The sequence below is a fragment of the Myotis myotis genome, unplaced genomic scaffold (genome assembly GCF_014108235.1).
Source record: "Myotis myotis isolate mMyoMyo1 unplaced genomic scaffold, mMyoMyo1.p scaffold_m19_p_10, whole genome shotgun sequence".
NCBI lineage: Eukaryota > Metazoa > Chordata > Mammalia > Chiroptera > Vespertilionidae > Myotis > Myotis myotis.
In genome coordinates, this window is record NW_023416314.1 from 5370871 (window position 1) to 5392539 (window position 21669).

General features: G+C 44.4%; 1 protein-coding gene across 14 annotated transcripts in view; it reads left to right on the plus strand.

The window, feature by feature from the left end:
- USP28 (ubiquitin specific peptidase 28) overlaps positions 1-17976 on the plus strand; it is a 72503-nt gene extending 54527 nt beyond the window's left edge. For 6 of the 14 annotated variants that reach the window (XM_036324294.1, XM_036324291.1, XM_036324292.1 and 3 more), the window contains 13 exons: positions 3265-3479; positions 4450-4520; positions 5856-6084; positions 7971-8162; positions 8976-9115; positions 9279-9458; positions 10480-10575; positions 11263-11441; positions 11558-11636; positions 12398-12477; positions 13012-13135; positions 14929-15124; positions 16428-17976. In XM_036324294.1, the coding sequence (XP_036180187.1) occupies positions 3265-3479; positions 4450-4520; positions 5856-6084; positions 7971-8162; positions 8976-9115; positions 9279-9458; positions 10480-10575; positions 11263-11441; positions 11558-11636; positions 12398-12477; positions 13012-13135; positions 14929-15124; positions 16428-16603 (1957 nt within the window). In that variant the 3' untranslated portion in view covers positions 16604-17976. Of the gene's footprint in view, positions 1-3264; positions 3480-4449; positions 4521-5855; positions 6085-7970; positions 8163-8975; positions 9116-9278; positions 9459-10479; positions 10576-11262; positions 11442-11557; positions 11637-12397; positions 12478-13011; positions 13136-14928; positions 15125-16427 lie in introns of those variants that run through there. The other 8 variants (XM_036324296.1, XM_036324297.1, XM_036324299.1 and 5 more) reach the window with 6 other exon arrangements.
- Positions 17977-21669: the final 3693 nt, after the last annotated feature.

Genomic DNA, 21669 nt, shown 5'->3' on the forward strand with positions numbered 1-21669 from the left:
GTGATCTGAAGGACCCCCTGGAAGAGGCTATGGAGCTGATCTGAAGGACCCCCTGGAAGAAGCTATGCAGAGATCTGAAGGACCCCCTGGGGTTGTTCCTGGGGAGGCCTGGAGAGTCATCCTGTGAGATCCAGTTCTTGCTTTCAGGACTGATGAGTGAGGAAGCCCCCAGGCTCAGCCCAGCTCTGTCACCTGCTGGCTCCTCCCTCGCCACCTGTGCTCACAGGATAGAGGGTTGGGGTCTGAAGTGCTTCCGAGTGACAGCTTGTGCAGTGCCCAGGTGCTGCAGGCCCAGGATGCCAGGTGCCTGGCAAAGTGGCTCCTGCTTGTGGCCACCGTCTTGAGTTTGAGAGGCTGCTTGGGCAGGGCGGGGCTCTGCAGGCACATCGAAGTGCGGGTGTGTGCTGGTTGGTGTCAGGCAGTGGCGGAGGGTGGGGGAGGCCTGCAGCATGGGAATCTGTCTCTTGGCTCAGTCCGTTAGTTGGCACCGAGTTTACCTGGGCTTTGTTGAACTCCGACAACACCTCCTGCAGAGATGAGTTTGAATCATCAGCATTTACTGTTCCCAGGTCTGAGTCATAGGACATGGGCTCCTCAGAAGGATCTGGGATCTTGGAGCCATTTTCTTGGAGTAGGCAGCTATCGGAGTCTAGGCTGCAGGACAGTTGGGAGGAACTGGTATGTCCAGGCTGAGGAAGGAGGCAGTGAGCTGTCCGTTCCATCGGATCTTATGGCCCAAGTGCTGGCCTTCAATGTCCTCTGAGCCTGAGGAAAGGGAAATGGAATCCAGAGACTCCTTCCTCTGTACCAGAGGTGGTGGCAGGGTCGAGCTCTGAGAGTGGGTGAGCATCCTCTCCCTTAAGGTGGTGGGCTTGTAAGGTAAGGGTGTTAGTCCCTGCAGGAAGCTGAGGAACTCACCCTCCCCGGGGTCTCCAGGCAGCGGGGGAACTGGTAGCATTCACACTTGCAGGAAGTACTCCATCAGGCCATTGTTGAGGGCCAGCCGAGCCAGGCCCAGCGGCTGCCCACGTCCCTGCTCCAGTTCCGAGATGCTCTGTCTGTGGGTGGCGGCTTTCAGGAGGGGCCAGAAGACAGGCTGAGGCAGAGGCTTCTGGTGGGCACTCACCCACACACTGGATTCAGCTCAGAGTGCTTGGTGTGCAGGCCGTGGATAACCACGCTTCTGGGGTGCTGGGGTGGTGCTGGCATCTCTTTGCCAGTGAACATGGTGTCCCAGGACACCTGCTGCTGCTGCAGTGCCTTCACGGAGCCCACTAGCTGCTGCTTGATGATTGGGGTAGCAGCCCAGGGTCCAGTCCATTCTCCACCACAGAGCATTTCCACTCATGCAGCACCTCCCAAGGAGAACCTCATGCACCTGCAAGGGGAGCCGTGGGGGTTGGGGGGCTCTGGTCACGGCAGCCAGAAGCTCCCACCCGACCCTGCGGCCTCCTGGTTACTGACTAAAAAAGGTTAGGTTTTTATGTTTAAAAAAATCCCACCCATTTCCCCAACTCCCCCCATATTAGTAATTATTCATCCTTGTATGCATAGAAGTGTGTATCCCTCAGGATGGCACAAGTCAAGAGATGGAGGTGGTTTTTACCTTTTATACCCTACCTGTGTGTTTGGACATTTTCTAGAATGGTTTCATGTTCTTTATTTAATAATTGTTTTAATTTATTTTTATTTTTATTTTTTAAATATATTTTATTGATTTTTTACAGAGAGGAAAGGAGAAGGATAGAGAGTTAGAAACATCGATGAGAGAGAAACATCGATCAGCTGCCTCCTGCACACCCCCCACTTGGGATGTGCCCGCAACCCAGGTACATGCCCTTGACCGGAATCGAACCCGGGACCCTTCAGTCCGCAGGCCGATGCTCTAGCCACTGTTCCACACCAGTCAGGGCTAATTGTTTTAATTTTTTAAAGCAGTTGGGCAGTTTGGTTAAGCACATACAGTAATATTGCCTACTGTGCATATTAGATTTTATTTATTTTTAATTTTTTAAGATATATTTTTATTGATTTCAGAGAGGAAGGGAGAGAGAGAGAGAGAGAGAGAGAGAGAGAGAGAGAGAGAGAGAGACATCAATGATAGAGAATAACAGATCCGCTGCTTCCTGCACGCCCCCCACTGGGGATCGAGCCTGCAACCTGGGCATGTGCCCTTGACCAGAATCAAACCCAGACCCTCCAGTCCACAGGCTGACACTCCATCCACTGAGCCAAACCAGCAAGGACTGTGTGTATTAGATTTTAAAGTTATTCTGTGTGTGTGCTCCCTTCTGAAATTGAGATATCTGCTCTCTTGCTTATATTGGAATATTTGTCCATATATATGTGTCCTAGGGGAAGAGGTTTTCTCCATTATTTTGTGTGTGAGAGAGAGCAGATGGGAAGAGTTGGGAGTGAGGGTTTCTTTAAGTCAGAGTTACAGGAAGTTTATGTTCTTCAGTTTTGATGTAAAGTAGAAACCTAAGTACAATTTAGAAGTTTGGTTTATTTTTCTGCTGGTTTGTGTGTAGTTTGTTTGACATTAGTTAATTAGTAGATAAATTAACATTTACTTTACATACTTTATTCTCAGCTAGTTCAGGGCAGTAGTGTGAAGAAGTTAACATTTACATTTAGAGCTGAGTGTTAGATTGCTTACCTGGGTATTTAAAGAGTGGTAGAGCTGGGATTGTCTGCCTTTGAGTCCAGCCCCCATTCTTCTCCAGGGTGTTACCTAGTTTGTATTCCTGTGACTTGGATGTTCAGCTGATATTTCATTTTTCTTGCTCTGTATATTGTGTTCCTGAGCTTGTCTATCCATCCCACTTTAGTTGGTTTAATCTTGGAAGTCTATAGTTGATTCTTCGATTCTTCCTGACACAGTCTTTCCTTCGTGCTCTCTCTCCTCTCTTCTTCATGAGGATGCAGTATAATAAGAGGTGAGAGAGCATGAGCCATACACTCAGGCAGGTCTGGGCTTAATACCTCTCCATCCCTTACTGGCTGAGTGAACTTGGGCAAGTTGCTTAATTTCTCCAAACCTTAGGTTTTAATTGCTTAATAGGGATAGTATCTGTATAGTAATAATATCTGTCTCATAAACAAGCTGTGTTAAATGAGACGATGTATGTAAAGGAAAGATTCAGCTCTGCACCTGTGCGGAGTGAATACTCACCAACTTGCAGTGGTACTTTTCCACATGGCAGCTTGCTTTCAAGGCCTGTTTTGGAAGTTATCATATGAGCATGATGTGTCTTCTTTCAGCACAAGTAAAGAAAGCTCTTCTCAGGACGTTGAAAGCACCTTTTCTGGAGACTGTCTACACAAGTCTACTACAGTGACTACGCCACTGGCATCTTCCCGGTCTCCTGTGTCAATGCCTGCACACCCGGCTCCCCGAGCAGTCACAGAGGAGGAGATCAACTTTGTTAAGACCTGTCTTCAGAGGTGGAGGAGTGAGATTGAACAGGATATACAAGGTTGGCTATTCTAAATTTGTCAAACAACTATTCTTTGCCTTCTCTGTTTGTTTGAGTATTTGGAAGTTTGGCACCTTGGGTACTCTTGCTGCTATTGCCTTATACAGTGAGCCTTGACTTATGAGTGTCCCGACTAATGAGTTTTTCGAGATACGAGCCGTCTCTCAGCCGATTTTTTGCTTTGAGTTGCGAGCTAAAATTCGGGTTACGAGCCAGCTTCAGATACCCCACCGCTAGTTGGCTCAGTGAACGTCACAGTGAACACCAGTGATTTGACATACGAGTAATTTGAGTTACGAGCTCCGTCACGGAACGAATTAAACTCGTAAGTCAAGGCCCCACTGTATAATTGAATTTTGCCGTATATGCCGTTAAATTTTGGCATGGGGATTGTGACTTCTTCCTTTAGTTCCCTGTAAGATTGGATCACAGACTTGCATTATATAGCTGTGGAAAGACCCCTCCTCAACATTTCTGGGCTTCCTGGGCAGCTCTCCTTTGGTTGGGATTTTTCTATATGGCCTCCTGGTCATGTTGCTCAGACTTTTCTTCCCCTTTCTCCTTTTATCTGGGGAGCAAAAAATAAAAATGAAAATTCAGATTCCTTCCAGGTTCTTATTCACAGAAATTTAGGTCTCTCTTGCTCTGCCACCTTCTTTCAGGTCTTATCTCTAGGACATTTACACCCAAGTGACCCATTAAAGTCTTTTTCCAAGTAGGCTGTTTCTTCTTCAGGAAATATTGGTGCCAATTAGAAGAGATGATTTTTAAAATCTTAATGTAATTATATTAAACTAAGTCTTCATAATCTGAAGCACTGGCTGCTTTAAGACTGTCTTCCTTTGTGGCCCATCGAGTGGAGTTGAAGTCATCGGGACCCTGGCACAGACAAGCACTGCTCATTGCTTAGTGGAAGCAGCCTCTGTGATGTGGAGTGAAGTCATCTTAACTAAGTCTTCTCTTTTAACAGATTTAAAGAACTGTATTGCAAGCACTACCCAGACTATCGAGCAGATGTACTGTGATCCTCTCCTTCGCCAGGTAGAGTGAATCGATGGGCAAGTAGTCGAGCATGTTCTAGTGGTGCCAATGGCAGATACAAAAAGGAAACTGGATGGCTTTCTTTGCAACTCAGTGAGAACCTCCTGAGATACAAGAATACTCTTAGGGAAGAAATTGGTAGTGTTCTGTTATTTTTATTTTAGGTAAAGAAAAAAGTAATATATCTTCTGCCACCAGTAGAACGCAAAATATATTTGTTTTGATTCTGCTACGTGTTACTTTTTGATATATTAGAAAGGCTTGCTATCAGATATTAATAAAAATTGTCACGCCTAGTAATTTAGGTAGTACAGTGGGGAAACCTGAACTAGGGACCAGTTACTTGTCCTTTTCACAGTACTGTGGTCCTTTGTTTACCTGCATGCTTTCAAGGTTGGTTTCTCCTATGACTCTAAAAGGGAGGTAGGCGGGCAGTTCTCATTGTCCACATAATTTTTTGTTTAGAATGACATTCTGGCATGGAGGGGAGAGAGGTTCCAGTCAGGGGCATGGCCTCTTAGTGCTTCGGGGTCAGTGGCCGGAGGAGAAGAGCTGTCTCCAGGGTTGCATGGAGGCATGGTTCTGTTGCATGGCGGGAATGCATCATGTAAATCTTGGTTTTTCCCCATTTTTTCTTGTGTATTATTTCAAAAATTTCTCCACTAGTAAAAAACGTGTCAAGGTACTGATTAAATGTAAGTTTAACTTGAGTCTATGGCCAACTTTACCTTTTCCCATCAGTAGTTACTTGGCACTTAAGCATTGCTTTATGTTCTGCATATTGTAAAAAGAAACACCTTTCAGGTGTGGAAACTAACAAGTATGTAGTTAAAAGGGTCTCACCCTAGGTGAACAAGAGGAAATATAGGGACCATATGACTGATTCAAATGTCAGTGCCAACTACAATAGACAGAGAACAAGATGGCCGCTAAACTAGCTGTAGGTCCCAAACGTGGTAAGCATTTTCTCAGCATATCGGCCAGGATGATTCTATTTTTAGATAAACTGTGTTTGGAATTGGGGAATAAATAGGTCTGGGTTATCTTTGGTTTTAGATCTATAATCGTAAGAGTTTAGAGTTGAACGAGGTCTCAGAGGAGGTTATCTAGTTCAATTGTCTGATTTTAAAGATTTGGGAACTGCAGCATAATTGGTAGATTCCAAGGCTGTGTTTTGTTAGTTCATCTTGAATCACCAAGATGTCTCAATGTGAACAAATATATATATACTGTCCTTACATCTGGTAGTTGGGAATAATCTTGGATTTTAGTAACCTAAGCTTTGTCAGATTACTTTACTGAATCTCACTCAGAAATGTGCTTTCTGGTTTGTAGGTGCCTTATCGCTTGCATGCGGTGCTTGTTCATGAAGGACAAGCAAACGCTGGACACTACTGGGCCTATATCTACAATCAGCCCCGGCAGGTCTGGCTCAAGTACAATGACATCTCTGTGACCGAATCTTCCTGGGAAGAACTTGAAAGAGATTCCTACGGAGGCCTGAGAAATGTCAGTGCTTACTGTCTGATGTACATTAACGATAAGCTACCCCACTTCAGTGCAGGTAAAAATATCTTCACAGGAGCCAGAAATGGGGGAAATCTGTACTGCTCAGGGAAGAGGGAACATTCTTTATAGTTTAAAATAATTTTAACCTAGAATTTATCATGAAGTAATAATGCATTTTTAAAAATACAAACGAGAATAAAGAGGAAAAATAAGTTTGCTCTCCGGCTTCTATTCTTGAGCCCAACAGGTATCCATTGTCAGGTTTCTGATGCTGTGTTCAGAAACTGCTCTGTGCAGCGACTACATTTACTTATTGACATCTCCTCCATCCCGTTTTCCCCCAAATGGGATATTTTCCATTCTGTTTTGCTTCCTTTTTATTAATTGTGTATCTTAGTGACCTCTATATTTTCATAAATAAAATTGACTCATTATTTTATTTTAATTAATCCTCACCTGAGAATATGTTTTTATTGATTTGATTTGAGAGAGAGAGAGAGAGAGAGAGAGAGAGAGAGAGAGAGAAACATCAATTGATTGCCTCCTGTTACATGCCCACAACCTGGATATGTGCCCTCACTGGGAATCAAACCTGCAACCTTTTTTGGCATACAGGACATTCCAGCCGAGTCACCCGACCAGGGCTCTTTCTTTTTAACCCCATAATCATTCCATTGCATGGAATATATGTATATTGTGTATGTATATAATTTATTAAACCAATCTCCCATTGAAAGACTTTTTTTTTTTTTAATATATTTTATTGATTTTTTCACAGAGAGAAAGGGAGAGAGACAGAGAGTCAGAAACATCGATGAGAGAGAAACATCGATCAGCTGCCTCCTGCACACCCCCCACCGGGGACGTGCCCGCAACCCAGGCACATGCCCCTGACCGGAATCGAACCCGGGACCCCTCAGTCCACAGGCCGACGCTCCATCCACCGAGCCAAACCAGATTCGGCTCCCATTGAAAGACTTTTAAGTTTTCTCTAGTTTTTTCCTTTTTTAGTAACATTTTGTATACATTTTTAAATGTTTTTATTGATTTTAGAGAGAGAGGAAGAGAGAGGGGTAGAGAGATATCAACATTGATGCTAAGAGCAGTTATGCTTATAATATATATTGGTGCTTTATTCCTTACTGCATGCTTTCAATTTTTTTCTCTAATAATTTATAACTGCAAAAACTGCGACCCTTCAGTTTGTGGGCTGGTGCTCTAACCACTAAGCAACCAGCTAGGGCTATCCTGCCATTTTTCTTTTTTTAAAATATATTTTATTGATTTTTTTACAGAGCGGAAGAGAGAGGGATAGAGAGTTAGAAACATCGATCAGCTGCCTCTTTCACACCTCCTACTGGGGATGTGCCCGCAACCAAGGTACATGCCCTTGGCTGGAATCGAACCTGGGACCTTTCAGTCCACAGGCTGACGCTCTATCCACTGAGCCAAACCGGTTAGGGCGCCATTTTTCATTATAGCTTTTAATGACCCAAGTATTGACCATCTAACTATTGTACCAAATTGCTTTCTGATAGCACTTCATTGCCTGAAACTCGAGACAGCATAAATGCATTGGAATTCATCTCTAACCATCTTTAGATAGATATTCTTATCAATAATAGATGCAGTGGTTATATTGATAAAATTATTTTGTTTGAAATTTTCAGTGGATCTAATGATTTTTCTGAATTTCCAGGAAATATTTGGTCTATTCTTACTATTTTACCAGTGATTGGCCTCTATTCCAAATCCTTACATTCATTCGTTCCTTCATTTAACAGATAATTCAATATGTGCCTACCTACTAATATGCCAGGCTCTGTTATTGATGTGCTCTGACTGTTGGCCTTATATTGTCAATACTTCTGATGGATTATGTGTATATGTATTTTTCATTAGGAAAGACCTTTTGATTTCTCCATCTTTGTTCTTTCTCAGAAGCAGTCGCAAATGAATCAGATCAGATGTTAGGAGAATTGGAAGCCTTATCTCTTGAACTTAAGCATTACGTTCAGGAAGATAACTGGAGATTTGAACAAGAAGTAGAGGAGTGGGAAGAAGAGCAGTCTTGCAAAATTCCTCAAATGGAATCTACCAACTCAACATCACAGGATTTCTCTACACCACAAGGTATTCGAGAAGGGCAGTGTGCCAGCGATAGTGTTCACACTGCACTCCTTCAGCCAGCCCTGTGCTGATGGAGTGGTGCACAATACATTTCAAATAGAGTTGATATTGCACAACCTGATGGGGTAACTTATGGTTCAGAACGTGATTTCTGATGAGTAGGAGTAATAGCAGAAAGACTAGCTACCTGTACTATTACTCTGTTTAGTTTTGCTTATTTCCCAGGTTGTAAGAGGAATTATGGTAGGATTAATAGGTGGATTTTATGAAAACAATTATCCAAAGGTGACCTTCCACCAGGTCAAATACATGGTAATGAAAGGAAACTAGATTTTGGGTGGGGAACATGCAATAGATTACACAAATGTTGAATTATAATCTTATACACCTAAAATTTTATAATGTTATTAGCCAATGTTATGCCTATAAATTAAAAAAAATTTATAACAGCATTAATTGTAATGCTGTATGCAAATGTAAATGTGTCAAAGCTCAAGAACTTAAAATATATATATATAAATTTATTTTTTAAAAAGTCCATCTTCCTAACAGATGTTGTTTGTAGGAAACCTTGGCGTAAAGGAATCTGACCCAGTCAGGAGGAGCACATTAAATTTTACAGGATCATCAGTGTGGTTTTGCTGAAGGAGCCATTGCTTGTAGTCACAGTTTCTAGGGGAAACTTGCATAGATTTTTTTAAAGGTTTGTTAGAAAGGTTGTACATTCAACTTTGTGTCCATCCTGCTTGCCTTTACAGAGCGTTCTAGACATTACGTATCATCAGACACTAATTTCTGTGTCCAACTCTTTATCAGAGCCTTCAGGAGCCTCTGCGCACGGGGTTCGCTGCCTGTCGTCCGAGCACGCTGTGATTGTCAAGGAGCAGACCGCCCAGGCCATTGCAAACACCGCGCATGCCTACGAGAAGAATGGCGTCGAGGCAGCCTTGAGTGAGGTGAGGATGACCGAGGGAGCGCCGATTCTAGAGGGCGGCTTTCCGCAGTAATTTCCACAGTCCCTCACATTCTGTGATTCTGTTTCTGCTGCATTTAACCAGTCCCTCTTAATTTCTCCATTTTTTTCTACTCATTCTCTCCATTCTGCTGCTGCGGCTTAAGGAAGCTGAACCCAAGAATCCCCTGCCCCCGGAAACAGACTTTGCAGAGCAGTCAGAGCAGCCCCCAGAGGCTCGCGATGCAGACTCTGCCGCCCCGCCTCACTCTGAGGTGTCTGAAGTCGAGATTCCCAGTGTGGGGAGGATTCTGGTTAGAGCTGATGCAGACGGATATGATGAGGAGGTACAGAGCCGAGGGCAGGTTGAGCTGCTTGTTGTCAGTCTTACCCCCTCTCATGTCACTGCATGTGCTTGAAGGCGTTCAGCGATGAGTAACATTTTCTTATTGAAACAAATGACACGAGGCCTATCTGGTTTGACCTTAGTTACTGTTTTCACAAAGATAGCCTTGTTCCCACTGTGCACTGCTCCCAGTATATGTCTACCCAGGTGTATGTTTATGGGGCCACTGCAGAGTTTAGAAGGCTCAGAAAGATGGAATTTAGTCCCTTGTTTGGCATTAGGACAAAAACTGCTTTTTAAGTGTCTGTCTTTGGTAGTATTAATTGTTTTTCCTCCACATGTAAAATTTCCAGAGGTATAGTGAGCCAAACAGAGGTACATTGGAGTTGTTTTAAATTCTAAAGCTTTAGGAAGAAGCTGTAGAATCCCACGTGGTTGAGGTGCTCCTCACAGTTGTCACTGCGCATAAACTATCATGAATCCTGCCCCTTAGTTTTTTTTTTTCCTATGAGATATAGTTTTAAATTATTGAAAGGTTTTCATTTTATAAAGTCACATTTGTGTATCCCCTAGTTTCCAGACTGTTTTAAATGCCCTGTTCATCCTAGTAAAAGTCTAACATATTTGTGTGTTTAGGACATACACCCAAACTACAGAACTAAATTGAATTCTCACCTCCTCACCGAGACACTTCCTCACCGAGAGCTCTAACTCAGCTGATCCTTGGGCAGTGCCATAACAGATAGCTGTAGACATGCATGTGTAGTCATCTGTGCATTGCAGAGGGTGCACAGGAATCGCTTGTCTCGGGCTGTACGTGTGCATAGGAGTAAGTGTGTGGACCGTGACGTTGTGTAGAGGGCAGTGCTGTCCGTGTGCACAGGAATGGGTGTAGAACCTGACGGGCAGTAGATGCTGACCAAGGCCATGCTTTCTTCAGCAGGCTGCTCCCTGTCTTTTCATGCTCTTCTTTTGAACCTTTCCTCTCTCCTTTTTGTCTGTTTTGTGCCCTCTTGTGGTAGGTGATGCTGAGCCCTGCCATGCAAGGGGTCATCCTGGCCATAGCTAAAGCCCGTCAGACCTTTGACCGAGATGGGTCTGAAGCAGGGCTTATTAAGGTATCTCCGTTTTTTAATTTCTCCTCCTTATACCACAGGTATTATAATAATGGGGCAGTAATTCTATTAGTTGGTAAACAATAGGATTAAAGATGTCTTTCATTGAAGTAAAGCATAAAACTCTCTTTCCTGCCTAACTAATGAATAAGCTGCCCACCAGACCGATCGCTCCTCCTCTCCTGGCACTGACGCCGCCGTGGTGAGCAGTGCCATCTGTCACCCAGCCGGGAGGGCTTGCTGTTGTTCTTAGGGACTGTCTAGCAGTAAAGCTAATGAGACATTGCCTTTGTACTTAGGGGCTGTCATATGAGAAAGTGGGCCATGCTTTTTAAGGTACTTGAATAAAATTTAAGGTACGTGAATAAATTGCATTTATGTGGAATTTAAGATTTGGGTCCCTGGGACTCGAGGATATGCCTGAGATAATTAAAACTAAACGTTTTTTTCTGAGAACTTTATGAAAAACTGTCTCTTATGAATGTGGTATGTCTTTGATGCCAGGACGCTAGAAGAGTTTCATCCCTTATGAAATGCACACGCCTTACAGACTCCATAGTTCCTCTGTAATTCCTCAGTGAGGGTTTCTTAGGCGTCTTCTCAGAGTTAGGGAACCGCTGTCAACTTAGGCATCAGTGTCTGTGCAAGAGCCCATGGCGCACCCTTTCTGACCCCCAGCTGTCTTCTTAGGCATTCCACGAAGAGTACTCCAGGCTCTACCAGCTGGCCAAGGAGGCGCCCTCCTCTCACAGCGACCCTCGGCTGCAGCACGTGCTCGTCTACTTCTTCCAGAATGAAGCACCCAAAAGGGTGGTGGAGCGGACCCTTCTGGAACAGTTTGCAGATAAAAATCTGAGCTATGATGAAAGGTGAGAAGGGGCTACTCAGGTGAACCCCCTCCTTCTGGGTCTGGCGTGGCTGCCTTCCCTGATGGGAAGCTGTGCCCTGGCTGCTGTCACTGCTTCCTGAACCTTGTTCCACACAGGTCCATCAGCATCATGAAGGTGGCGCAAGCTAAGCTGAAGGAGATCGGTCCAGACGACATGAATATGGAGGAGTACAAGGTCAGGTCTTTTCTTCCAATCTGCAAAGCCTCCAGCATTCATTCCTGAAGCAAAACTTACAATTCTGTGACTTGTCCTCCCCCCTGAAAAAAACCACCTGAATAAGAACGGATGAATGATCTTTTCTTACCCTCAGCAGAGCATGCTTCTTTATTCCATCTTCATCAGATGAGTCAGCATTTCCTTTTCTTAAATACACGCTTTAGCCCTGTTCTAGGCATATAATTCTTGAACTCACAGTTTGGGTTTGTTTTAAATAATAGTTTCCTATATTGGAAATAATATTTTTATATTGGATATTCAATTTCTGTGCATTAAAGTGCATATATAACTACAAGTATTTTTTTTTAAAAAAAGCTTTGTATTGTACGTAAAACAATGTTATGTACCAGCTAAGGTATGCCCACCACACTCACTGAGCTTGAGTGTTGTCCTGTGACGGGGCGGCCTGTCCTTTCATCTTCCTCACATCTGGATGGTTTCCTCAGAACTAGAGAGGAAACCAGAGCTGAGTGACTTTGACATGGGTGCTGCAAATTAAGATGGTAAATTCTAAAGCTCATATGAAATACCGTGGAAGGAAAAGGGCATTAAAAATTAAGGTCAAAGTAGACTTGTTCTAAATGTTGAATATGTTTCTATGTGAAAATCTTTGTGTTGCTTTTGTGCCTGGCCACATGTGCAGAGTGTAAAACTTACGTGGTGGGCCGTGTGGAAGTCGTTTGTGGTCGTAATCATTAACACGAGTCATCCCTTTTCAGAGGTGGCATGAAGATTATAGTTTGTTTCGAAAGGTGTCTGTGTATCTCCTGACAGGCCTGGAACTCTATCAGAAAGAAAAGTAAGTTGGCCTTCCATGTTGCTAAGACTGTTGGTCGGGACTCTGTGATGTATCGATCCCCACCCAGGAATGCTGAGAGTCACGGGCATACACCACCCTGTCACGTGCGCAGCCTGCCTCTGTTGTCCCAGTATTGCCCTCAGTGTTGCTCTGAATGTCACACTGTGCTCATCCTTCACGTAGTGATAGGTTTATTAGTAAAGAGATGTAGTGGCCAGGTTTCCTCTGTGATAAATGAAGGTGAACTCAGTGAACGTGCGAGCTGGTGCCGCCCTCCGTGAGCATCTAGTCCACGTCTTTGTCAGGAAGCCCGGGCCCAGGGAGCTTTCAGGATTGGTCTTGGGTTTTGGGCCAGTTTGTGGAGGAGCTGAGACTGGCTGCCGTCTTTGGCCCTCAGGCTTTTCCCAGTCCCCGGTGCCGCCCCTCCTTTCAGACTCCATGATGCAGCCACGGAAGTCCTTGTCTGAGGGGCAGGGAGGTGTAAGCCCTGGGTTTTGGAGGACACTCAGCTGTTGTTATCTGCCATTTCCTAAGGTACCAAGAAGCCCTCTCCTACCTGGTGTATGCCTACCAGAGCAACGCCACTCTGCTGACCAAGGGGCCCCGCCGCGGCGTGAAGGAGTCGGTGATCGCTTTATACCGAAGGAAATGCCTTCTGGTGTGTTGTCTGTGACGCCTCAGATCTCTGTTGCTCGTTGTCTTTACCACTGTCCTGCAAGCCAGGAGGAAGTTAGTCTCCAGCGGCTTTCACATTTTCCCAAACTCTCAAGAGGAGCTTAAGATTGGAACAGATTATTTAAAATTGCTTAGTGGATATCGTTCTTCTTCAGTCCCTGGTAGATAAGGGGTGAGAATGGATTACCCCTTTCTCTGTGCTCGTCGCGTGTACCTGCATTTCATCGCATTGCTTTCCTACCAGCCTGTGAGGCCGTGGGCACAGATTTTCTCTTAGCTGTGTTCTCTGTGTCTGGAACATAGTAAACATGTAATACATGTGTGTTGAAGGAATGCAGTGTTCCTTGCTGGTAGATAAGAGTTCTAGTGACTTCTAAAGAGACTCCAGGTTTTTAAGTTAGGAGCCATAAGAGCTGGCCTGCCCTCCCGGTGTTGTGCTGTCACACTCCAGGAAAGGCCTCCTGGCCTGTTCACAGTTGGCAGTCACGAGGAAAGGCAGACCGACACCCCTCCGTCTCCCCCAGGTTTAAAGCGGTGCTCGCCCTTCAGAAAACTACACAGGGAGGCCTGCCCGCAGGTTGTGTGCTGTGTTTATCTTTCCCGAGCCCCGCCCCCTCCCGGGGGGGTCAGGCGGCCTTTCCACCACAGCCCCGTCACTGCCAAGTGGAGGAGGTTAAGCCATGACATGCACTGACCTCAAGAGCTTCTTGCTCTGATTTATATTTGATTTCTGTACTGGTTATGGGTGTGGCGGAGCATTTGGAAGCTGAAGAAAGGCTTGTAGATTGGGTGTATCTGAATTTTATTAGAGCTACACTTTTATTTTTTAAGTCGCCAAACGCAGGTAACATTTGGCCTGTCCTGCTCAGCTGCCACAGGTAGGCAGTAATAGTGAGTTGGCTGGTTCCCAGGCTGGCTCTCCACCTTCAGTGTGTGCCACAATCACCCGGGGAACTTTCACGCGAGGAAGACACACAGGCCCCTCCCAGGCAGCCAGGCTGGGGCCTGCGCAGCCTCCTGTCTTCTGCAGGTGGTTCTGATGCTCCGTGGAGACAGAGGCCATTGAATAGACCAGCTGGCTGCACATCACAATCACCTGGGAATCTTTTTTTTAAATCCGGATTTCTGGGCCTCATCCTCCAGAAATTCTGTTTCTTTGTTATGGGGTGGGGCCACAACATTAGTAACAAAGAAACAGAATTTCCGGAGGATGAGGCCCAGAAATCCGGATTTTAAAAAGATTCCCAGGTGATTCTAATGTGCAGCCAAGGTTGAGAACCACTTTTAGTGGAAGCAGGTGTTAGGCACGATCTTGACTTGGAAGTTTAGGCCATTGGGTCAGAGGCTTAGCTGCCTAAGAATCACCTTGGGAGCTTTTATCAAGTCCCAGTGCCCAGCATACCGATGGCAGCAGCTAATGGGTGGGGGAGGAGCAACATAGTTTGTAGAGCAGTGGTTCTCAGCCTTCTGGCCCTTTAAGTACAGTTCCTCATGTTGTGACCCAACCATAAAATTATTTTCGTTGCTACTTCATAACTGTCATGTTGCTACTGTTATGAATTGTAATGTAAATATCTGATATGCAGAATGGTCTTAGGTGACCCCTGTGAAAGGGTCGTTCACCCGCCAAAGGGGTCTTGACCCACAGGTTGAGAACCGCTGTTGTAGAGATTCCCCCAACAATTCCAAAGGCAGTAAAGTTTGGCAGCCACTTGTTAGGATCTTCTAAAGTTCTTATTTATCTTTTCAGACTTTTTTTCATGCTTTTATCTGTAGGAGCTGAATGCCAAAGCGGCTTCTCTCTTTGAAACCAATGATGACCACTCGGTAACAGAGGGCATTAATATGATGAATGAGTTGATCATTCCCTGCATTCACCTCATCATCAATAACGACATCTCCAAGGATGACCTGGATGCCATTGAGGTCATGAGAAAACACTGGTGCTCTTACCTGGGGCAAGATATTGCAGGTGTGCTGCTTTTAGCACTCCCCGTAATCTCCAAGGCTCTTGGGAATTACAGAAATTACAGTGGGCTCACTCTGTAGCACATGTTGCCAAACCTCGTCAAAGGATTATGGGAGCCCCTGGGGTTGGGGAGTGAGAAGTGGACCTGCGCTCCCGGGGTGGGGAAGCCTCTGCTCCTCTAACCTCCCTGCCTCCTCTGCGGTGCTGAGGCGTCTCCAGACGACCAGGAAGCCCTGTGAAACGTCACCGCTCTCCAGGAGTGTCCGACCTCTATGACTTTTCAGTTGCCAAAATCTAGACTTAAAAATCAAAATCCATTCATGCTATGCCCTGGCCAGTTGCTCAATGGTTAGAGCGCCAGCCTGTGGACAGAGGGGTTGAGGGTTCAATTCCTGGTAAAGGGCACGTACCTCTGATGTAGGTGGGATCCCTGGCCCCGGTCCATGCAGGAGGCAACCAGTTGATGTGCTTGTCCGAAGTATTTTAGGGAGTGAGCCTAGTTATTTTTAAGTGAGTTTGATAGACTTAGAAAGTTGGTGTATATTCTAATATGAATCTTCTCTGTTAGTTTCTCACTGATGTAAAGATATTCTATTGACGGCCCTAGCTGGTTTGGCTCAGTGAATAGAGCGCCAACCTGCGGACTGAAGGGTCCCAGGTTCGATTCCAGTCAAGGGCTGGATTGTGGGCTTGATCCCCAGTAGAGGGTGTACAGGATTCTCTCATCATAGATGTTTCTATCTCTCTCCCTCTCCCTTCCTCTCTGAAATCAGTAAAAATATATTTATAATATATATATACATATATTCTATTGACTTGTAAAAGTGCTCGTTTATAGTACTTATTGAAAATTCTGTTGTAATTAGTAGGTGTGACTTTCCTTTTAATGTCTTCGGTTTCTGTGTACGCCACGGCTGTATTTAGTGCGCTGTGCACACTGTGTATTGTAACCATTTGAAGACAATCGCACCCTTATATTTATGGCACAGAGTGTTCCATCTGCTTTCTCAAAGTTTAAAAGGGTGATTGGAAGATCTGGCCTGTCAGTAACGAAGTCAGCACAGTGTGGCTCTTCCATATGCCAGGTGGTGGGCAGCTCTGCCTAAAGCTCTGGTGTACTTGACAAGTTGGTCTTTGCTCCAGGTTGGGCCTGAGGGCGTCACCATCTGTTGTTAGTTGGCCAGAGCAATGCTCTGCGGTTGGGCAGTGGGCTGTCTGGAGGGCCTTCCCATAGAGTTTCAGACTTAATTAGTTTTCACTAGAGTTCTACTTAGCTGTATATGTAACCATCATTTTCTCTCCACAGAGAATCTGCAGCTGTGCTTAGGGGAATTTCTACCCAGGCTTCTAGATCCTTCTGCAGAAATCATTGTATTGAAGGAGCCTCCAACTATTCGACCCAATTCTCCCTATGACCTTTGCAGCCGGTTTGCAGCCGTCATGGAGTCGATTCAAGGGGTTTCAGCTGTGACCGTGAACTAAGCGGTCATGTGTTCAGGGCCTGCCCTGGTCTTGGTTGCCTGCCCGTTGAACAGAAGTCTGTTGCCCAGTGTTTACCTTGGGAGAGGAATTAGGTGAAAAGGAAGATCCAGATCCAGACCCCAACCATGCTGTGTGTGTAACAGGATTGGAAATAAAACTGCCCTTTTCAGGAGCAGACTCACTGCCGCGCTTTCCTGAAAGAGGCAGGGGCAGCGAGAGGGGTGTTGAATTATGCGGGAGACCCGAGGGGGCCTCTTCTACCCACAGGAATGCGTGTGCTTTTCTAAGCCTCTGCCACTTTTTAAATTGCCCTTCAGCCATCAATATTTTTGACAGAATAGAAGGGTGAGCCATCGGAACCTGAACCAGATGAACAGCTCCTCCTTATTACAGATGACATTTGAAAATTCTTAACTGCCAGAGATAAGAAATAGAAACCTCGCCTGGCTCTTGGCAGGATGGCAAGTCAGGTTACTGATAAACCACTGCCCTTTTACGTGTGGGTAGAATACAAGGTCATGTGGCCAGAAGATGCGGAAAAGTCAGAAGAAAGCTGCCTCTCCTTTCTTCTCTCTCTTTTATTTATATTTTTAATTAAACCAGAAAACCTCCTGAGTGACAGAAAGGAAAGCATGAAGGACGTTAGATGGAATAACATTGTGAAACTTGACTAACGGTAGTGGGTTTGTGTGGTTTTCTTTTTTAAATGGGAAAGTGAATGTATGTAAACTCTCGGGTGTTTCCTACTGTTGATCCTGTTCTTTTTGGTGAGGGAGCCTTTATTTTATTTTTTTAATTTAAGTATAGTTGGTATACAATATTATATTAGTTTCAGGTGTACAGTATAGGGAGTCGACATTTATATGCCCACGATGTGATCATCGTGCTAAGTCTAGTAACCATCTGTCACCATGCAAACTTACCACAATATTACTGGCTGTATTTCCCTTTACCTGTTTCACTCATCCCTCCCAGTACCACCATCCCCAACAAAACAAAACAAAAACAGGCCCATAGAAACAGAAATCAAACTGATGGTTAAAGATGGCATTTTTATAATTGTTAACCATTTAATTTTCGAGGGCCTGAAAATCGTCAGAAACATGTCTAAGGCTGCTGCTGACCCAAAAGAACATTTTGATGCCCTCTCCCTTTTTGTTTTGGAAAAATAAAGGATGTGGGTTTGTAAAAAGAAAAAGAAATCTATGTGTATATTTAGAGAAATATCTCCTGTTGACCATTTTTAAAAGGCTCCAGTTTGGATATTGTGTTTTAACGGAATTTGCAAATTAAAGGAATTGTGGGAGGGAAGAACACTTGATACCACTATGCAGATTTTATAAATGTGCAATAAAAGCATTTGTTTTACCTTTGGTGTGCAGTAAGGCCTTTATTTAAATATATGTCTTCTATTTTGGAAATGGATGGACTTGGTAAGCATTTGTCATGTGTCAGTTTTTCTTTTTTTTTAAAAAAAAAAAGTAGATTAAAGGGATAAGAAGCTTCATGGGGATAAAATAAGAGCACGCGACAGGCCTTCTTGAGCAGCACCTAGTGGTGACTGATAACTTTTCATCTCGTTTACTGGTATTGCATGTATGTGATCCACTTTGTATTTGTCAAACTTAGAAGGAAAAAAATGTTTTTAGCTGATTTTTTTATGTTTTTATTAAATTAATAGTTTGGTCATATTTTATAGATATTCAGAGGTATCTGTGCTTTAAGGTTACTGCAAAGATTTGTTTCATGGGAAATCAGTCAATTATCTTACCTATTGATTACCTTTTACTGTTTAAAATTATAAACCATTTGCCTTTCACTTTTAAATCCCTGTCATTATTGAATACTGTGCACAGTTGTATTATTTCACTTCATATAACCTGGGATGATGATGGGTCAGATGTCATAAGCAGTGGAGTCAGGACACTAACCCTTACTGGTCTCACGTCACAGCCTGTGCTTTTAACAACTGCTCAGCTGTACCGGGTAGTCTTGTAAAATCTTTTGCTTTGAACCTTTCCACATTAGTTATTTCCTGGTCAGGTACTGGGAATCTACAGTTGTCCAAGGAAGGAATAGATGGCTGTCTTTAGTGTGCAGTGTTGAGTAGTTTGCAAGCTTGGGACTCACACCACCAGCGGGGGGCGTGCTGAGAAGTAATTTCTTTTTCCTCACATTAGCTGGCTGCCTTCGGTCAGCCTGGTTCCTTAGAGTTCACAAACTGCCTCAAGCTAGGGATGACTTACGTGTTTAAAGGGTTGTGTAAAAAGAATGAGGAGGGTGGGAGGAGGAGGAAGAAACCTACGTGACCCTTAGCTAAAATGATTCAGGAGTTGGGCAGGGTACTTACTTGACCTCAGCATAAAAATCCCCTTGAGACTGGGTTCAGGCTTCGGGCTAACTGGAATTGCAGTTCTCCTCTGTCTGGAATTGTTAGCTCCTTAAAGAACTATGAGGCATATAAGCTCATAGATGTGAAGTGGATACATAGGACAATTTACATAATGAATAAACTAGAGTCTGGTATTGAATGTGGCCCTGGGATGTAGCAAGGATAGGACAGAAGGGGGAATTCATTGTAGCTATAATTTATGCATTTTCACTGTTTGGTGGTTAAATATCTTTTAATTTATTCCCTAATTTTTTTGAGTCGTTTCCAGTTTCTGGCTACTACCCATACTCCTACCAGGAACATTAAATGTATGTCTTTTGATGCACACAGGAGTGCATTTCTGTTGGTACGGAACTATAAGTGAAATCATTGGTCATGGAAATAGATAAATCTTTATTGGATACTGCCAAGCAGTTTTCCAGTGCACTGTCACCAATTTAAACGCCCACCAGCAGTTTATAAGAGTTCAGTGTTGCCTTATATCCTTGTCAAGATTTGCTTTTGTCAATATTTTTTAATTTACCTTTCTGATAGATGTGTGATGATGTTTTAATTTGTATTTCTCAGGTGCTAATAATGTTAAGCATCTCTATATACTTAGTGGCCTTTGTCTATAGTCTTTTATGAAATACCTATTTAAGTCTTTGGTCCACTTTATTGAATTTACTATCATTTACTTATTGATTTACTAGAGTGGCCCAGTGTATGAACTCGTGCACATTGAAAGGAAATTAATTAGAAGAAATATTTGAATATCACTATTCACCCTTTCTCTATAATAGAAGTGTCAACCAAATTCATGATCAACAATGACAGATCGAAACACACCTATGCAATTGGCACCAGTGAGAGCTTTATATGTATAGATAAACTTGCTTAATTAGGCCTGTTTTCTGATTTAGCTAAACTTTTTCCAGCCCAGTGAAGCATCCCAACTTCTCTGTCAGGTAATTGTCAGCAACACAGCAGTAAATATCAACACGAAGCAGATTATTGTAGATCATGCAGGGAGAACAAAGGGTAAAATATTTAACTGCAGCAGTGTTTGACTATATTTTGCGTAGTGAGAAACCTGAAGTCATTTTCAAGTTCCACCATTTCTAAACTTTCTAAATCTCCACTTTCTGACTAATAAAAAGAAAATATGATCCCACTGAGTCTCCTATCTACCAACTCCAGTACTTCTATGAGGATCAAATGAGATGAGGCACAGGAAAATGCTTCACAGGCATTTGGTTACACTGTAAAATGTTTCCACCTGGCTATAATCCAAGTCATGTTCCCAGGCTGAAGAAACTCCAAGGAGGCTAGTCGCTAGGGAGAGGAAGCCAGGCGTTGCTGTGTGACGTCATTACTCACTGCCCACAGCCACAGTTGCTGGGCTGGCTGGGCTGTGAGCCTCATTTTGAGCTGTGGGGTCTCAGCAGCGTTGGCTGCAATTTAGTCGAGTGTCACTCCAGGGTGGCGGGGCCTGTGTCCCACTTGGGGGAAGCCGAGTGTTGCTTTGTGGGGGCCAGGTCCGCGGTGCCGTTTATTGTTAAATGGCCTGTCGATAAGGAGAGGAAGCTGGGTGTTGCTACATGATGTTATTACCCGGCACCCACAGCTACTGTTTCTGGGCTGGGCTGGGCTGTGGGCCGCATTTTGCGCCCTGGGGTCTTGGCAGCATTGGCTGTGATTTGGTGGGCTGTCACCCCGGAGTGGTAGCAGAGCCTGTGTCCCACTTGGGGAAGCCGAGAATTGCTTTGTCGTCACCAGGTGGCCAGTGCGCATCACAGCAGCTCCTGCATTGAGCGTCTGGCCCCTGGTGATCATTGCGCGTAGCGACTGGTCTGATTGTCAGACACTTAGCATATTAGCCTTTTATATCCTATACAATAAAAGACTAATATGCAAATAGACCTAACAGTGGAAAAACCGAACAACCAAACAGTCACTATGACATGTGCTAACTACCAGGGAGTGTGCGCGGAACAAGGCGGGCATCGGCAGCAGGCGGCAGAGCACAGAACATGGTGGGCGTCGGCCGCGGCAGGATGGTGGAGCAGGTGAGTGGGGGTGCCACACCAAGGCAGGGTGCTGGTCTCTGTCTTAAGGGTGAGCCTCGGGTGGTTACTGAAAATTCTTTGCACCCATGAACCACGCTCGCACCCGCTGACAGCGCTGGCCCCAATCGCTCTGCACCGTCAGCGGGTGCAAGCGGGGCCAGCGCTGTCAGCTTGTGAGAGCTGCGGTGGCAAGAGCAGGGCTGCCAGCAGACGGGATGCGGGGACCAGCAAGAGGGGCTGGGTGGGGGAGCAGAGGATGGGCCAAGACCCACCCTGTGCCCATTGCAGCCTCACACTCACAGTTCCTTTCAAGGTGCATGAATTCATGTACTAGGCCCCTAGTATATAGATACGAGTAAAAAATATTCCAGTTATGGAAGCTTTTGGTTATATGCATTGCATATATCTTTTCTCATTCTGGTTTTGCACTCTTGATATCTTTCAATTAAAATACGTTTATGTTAATGTACTCCAATTTATCAGTCTTTTCCTTCATAGTTAATGCCTACTATGGCCAATTTGAGGAAATTGTTACCAAGGTCATAAAGATATCTGTTATCTTAACTATTTTACATTTCACAGTTAGCTATTGACTCAAACCATTTATTGAAAACTCTATTTCCCAG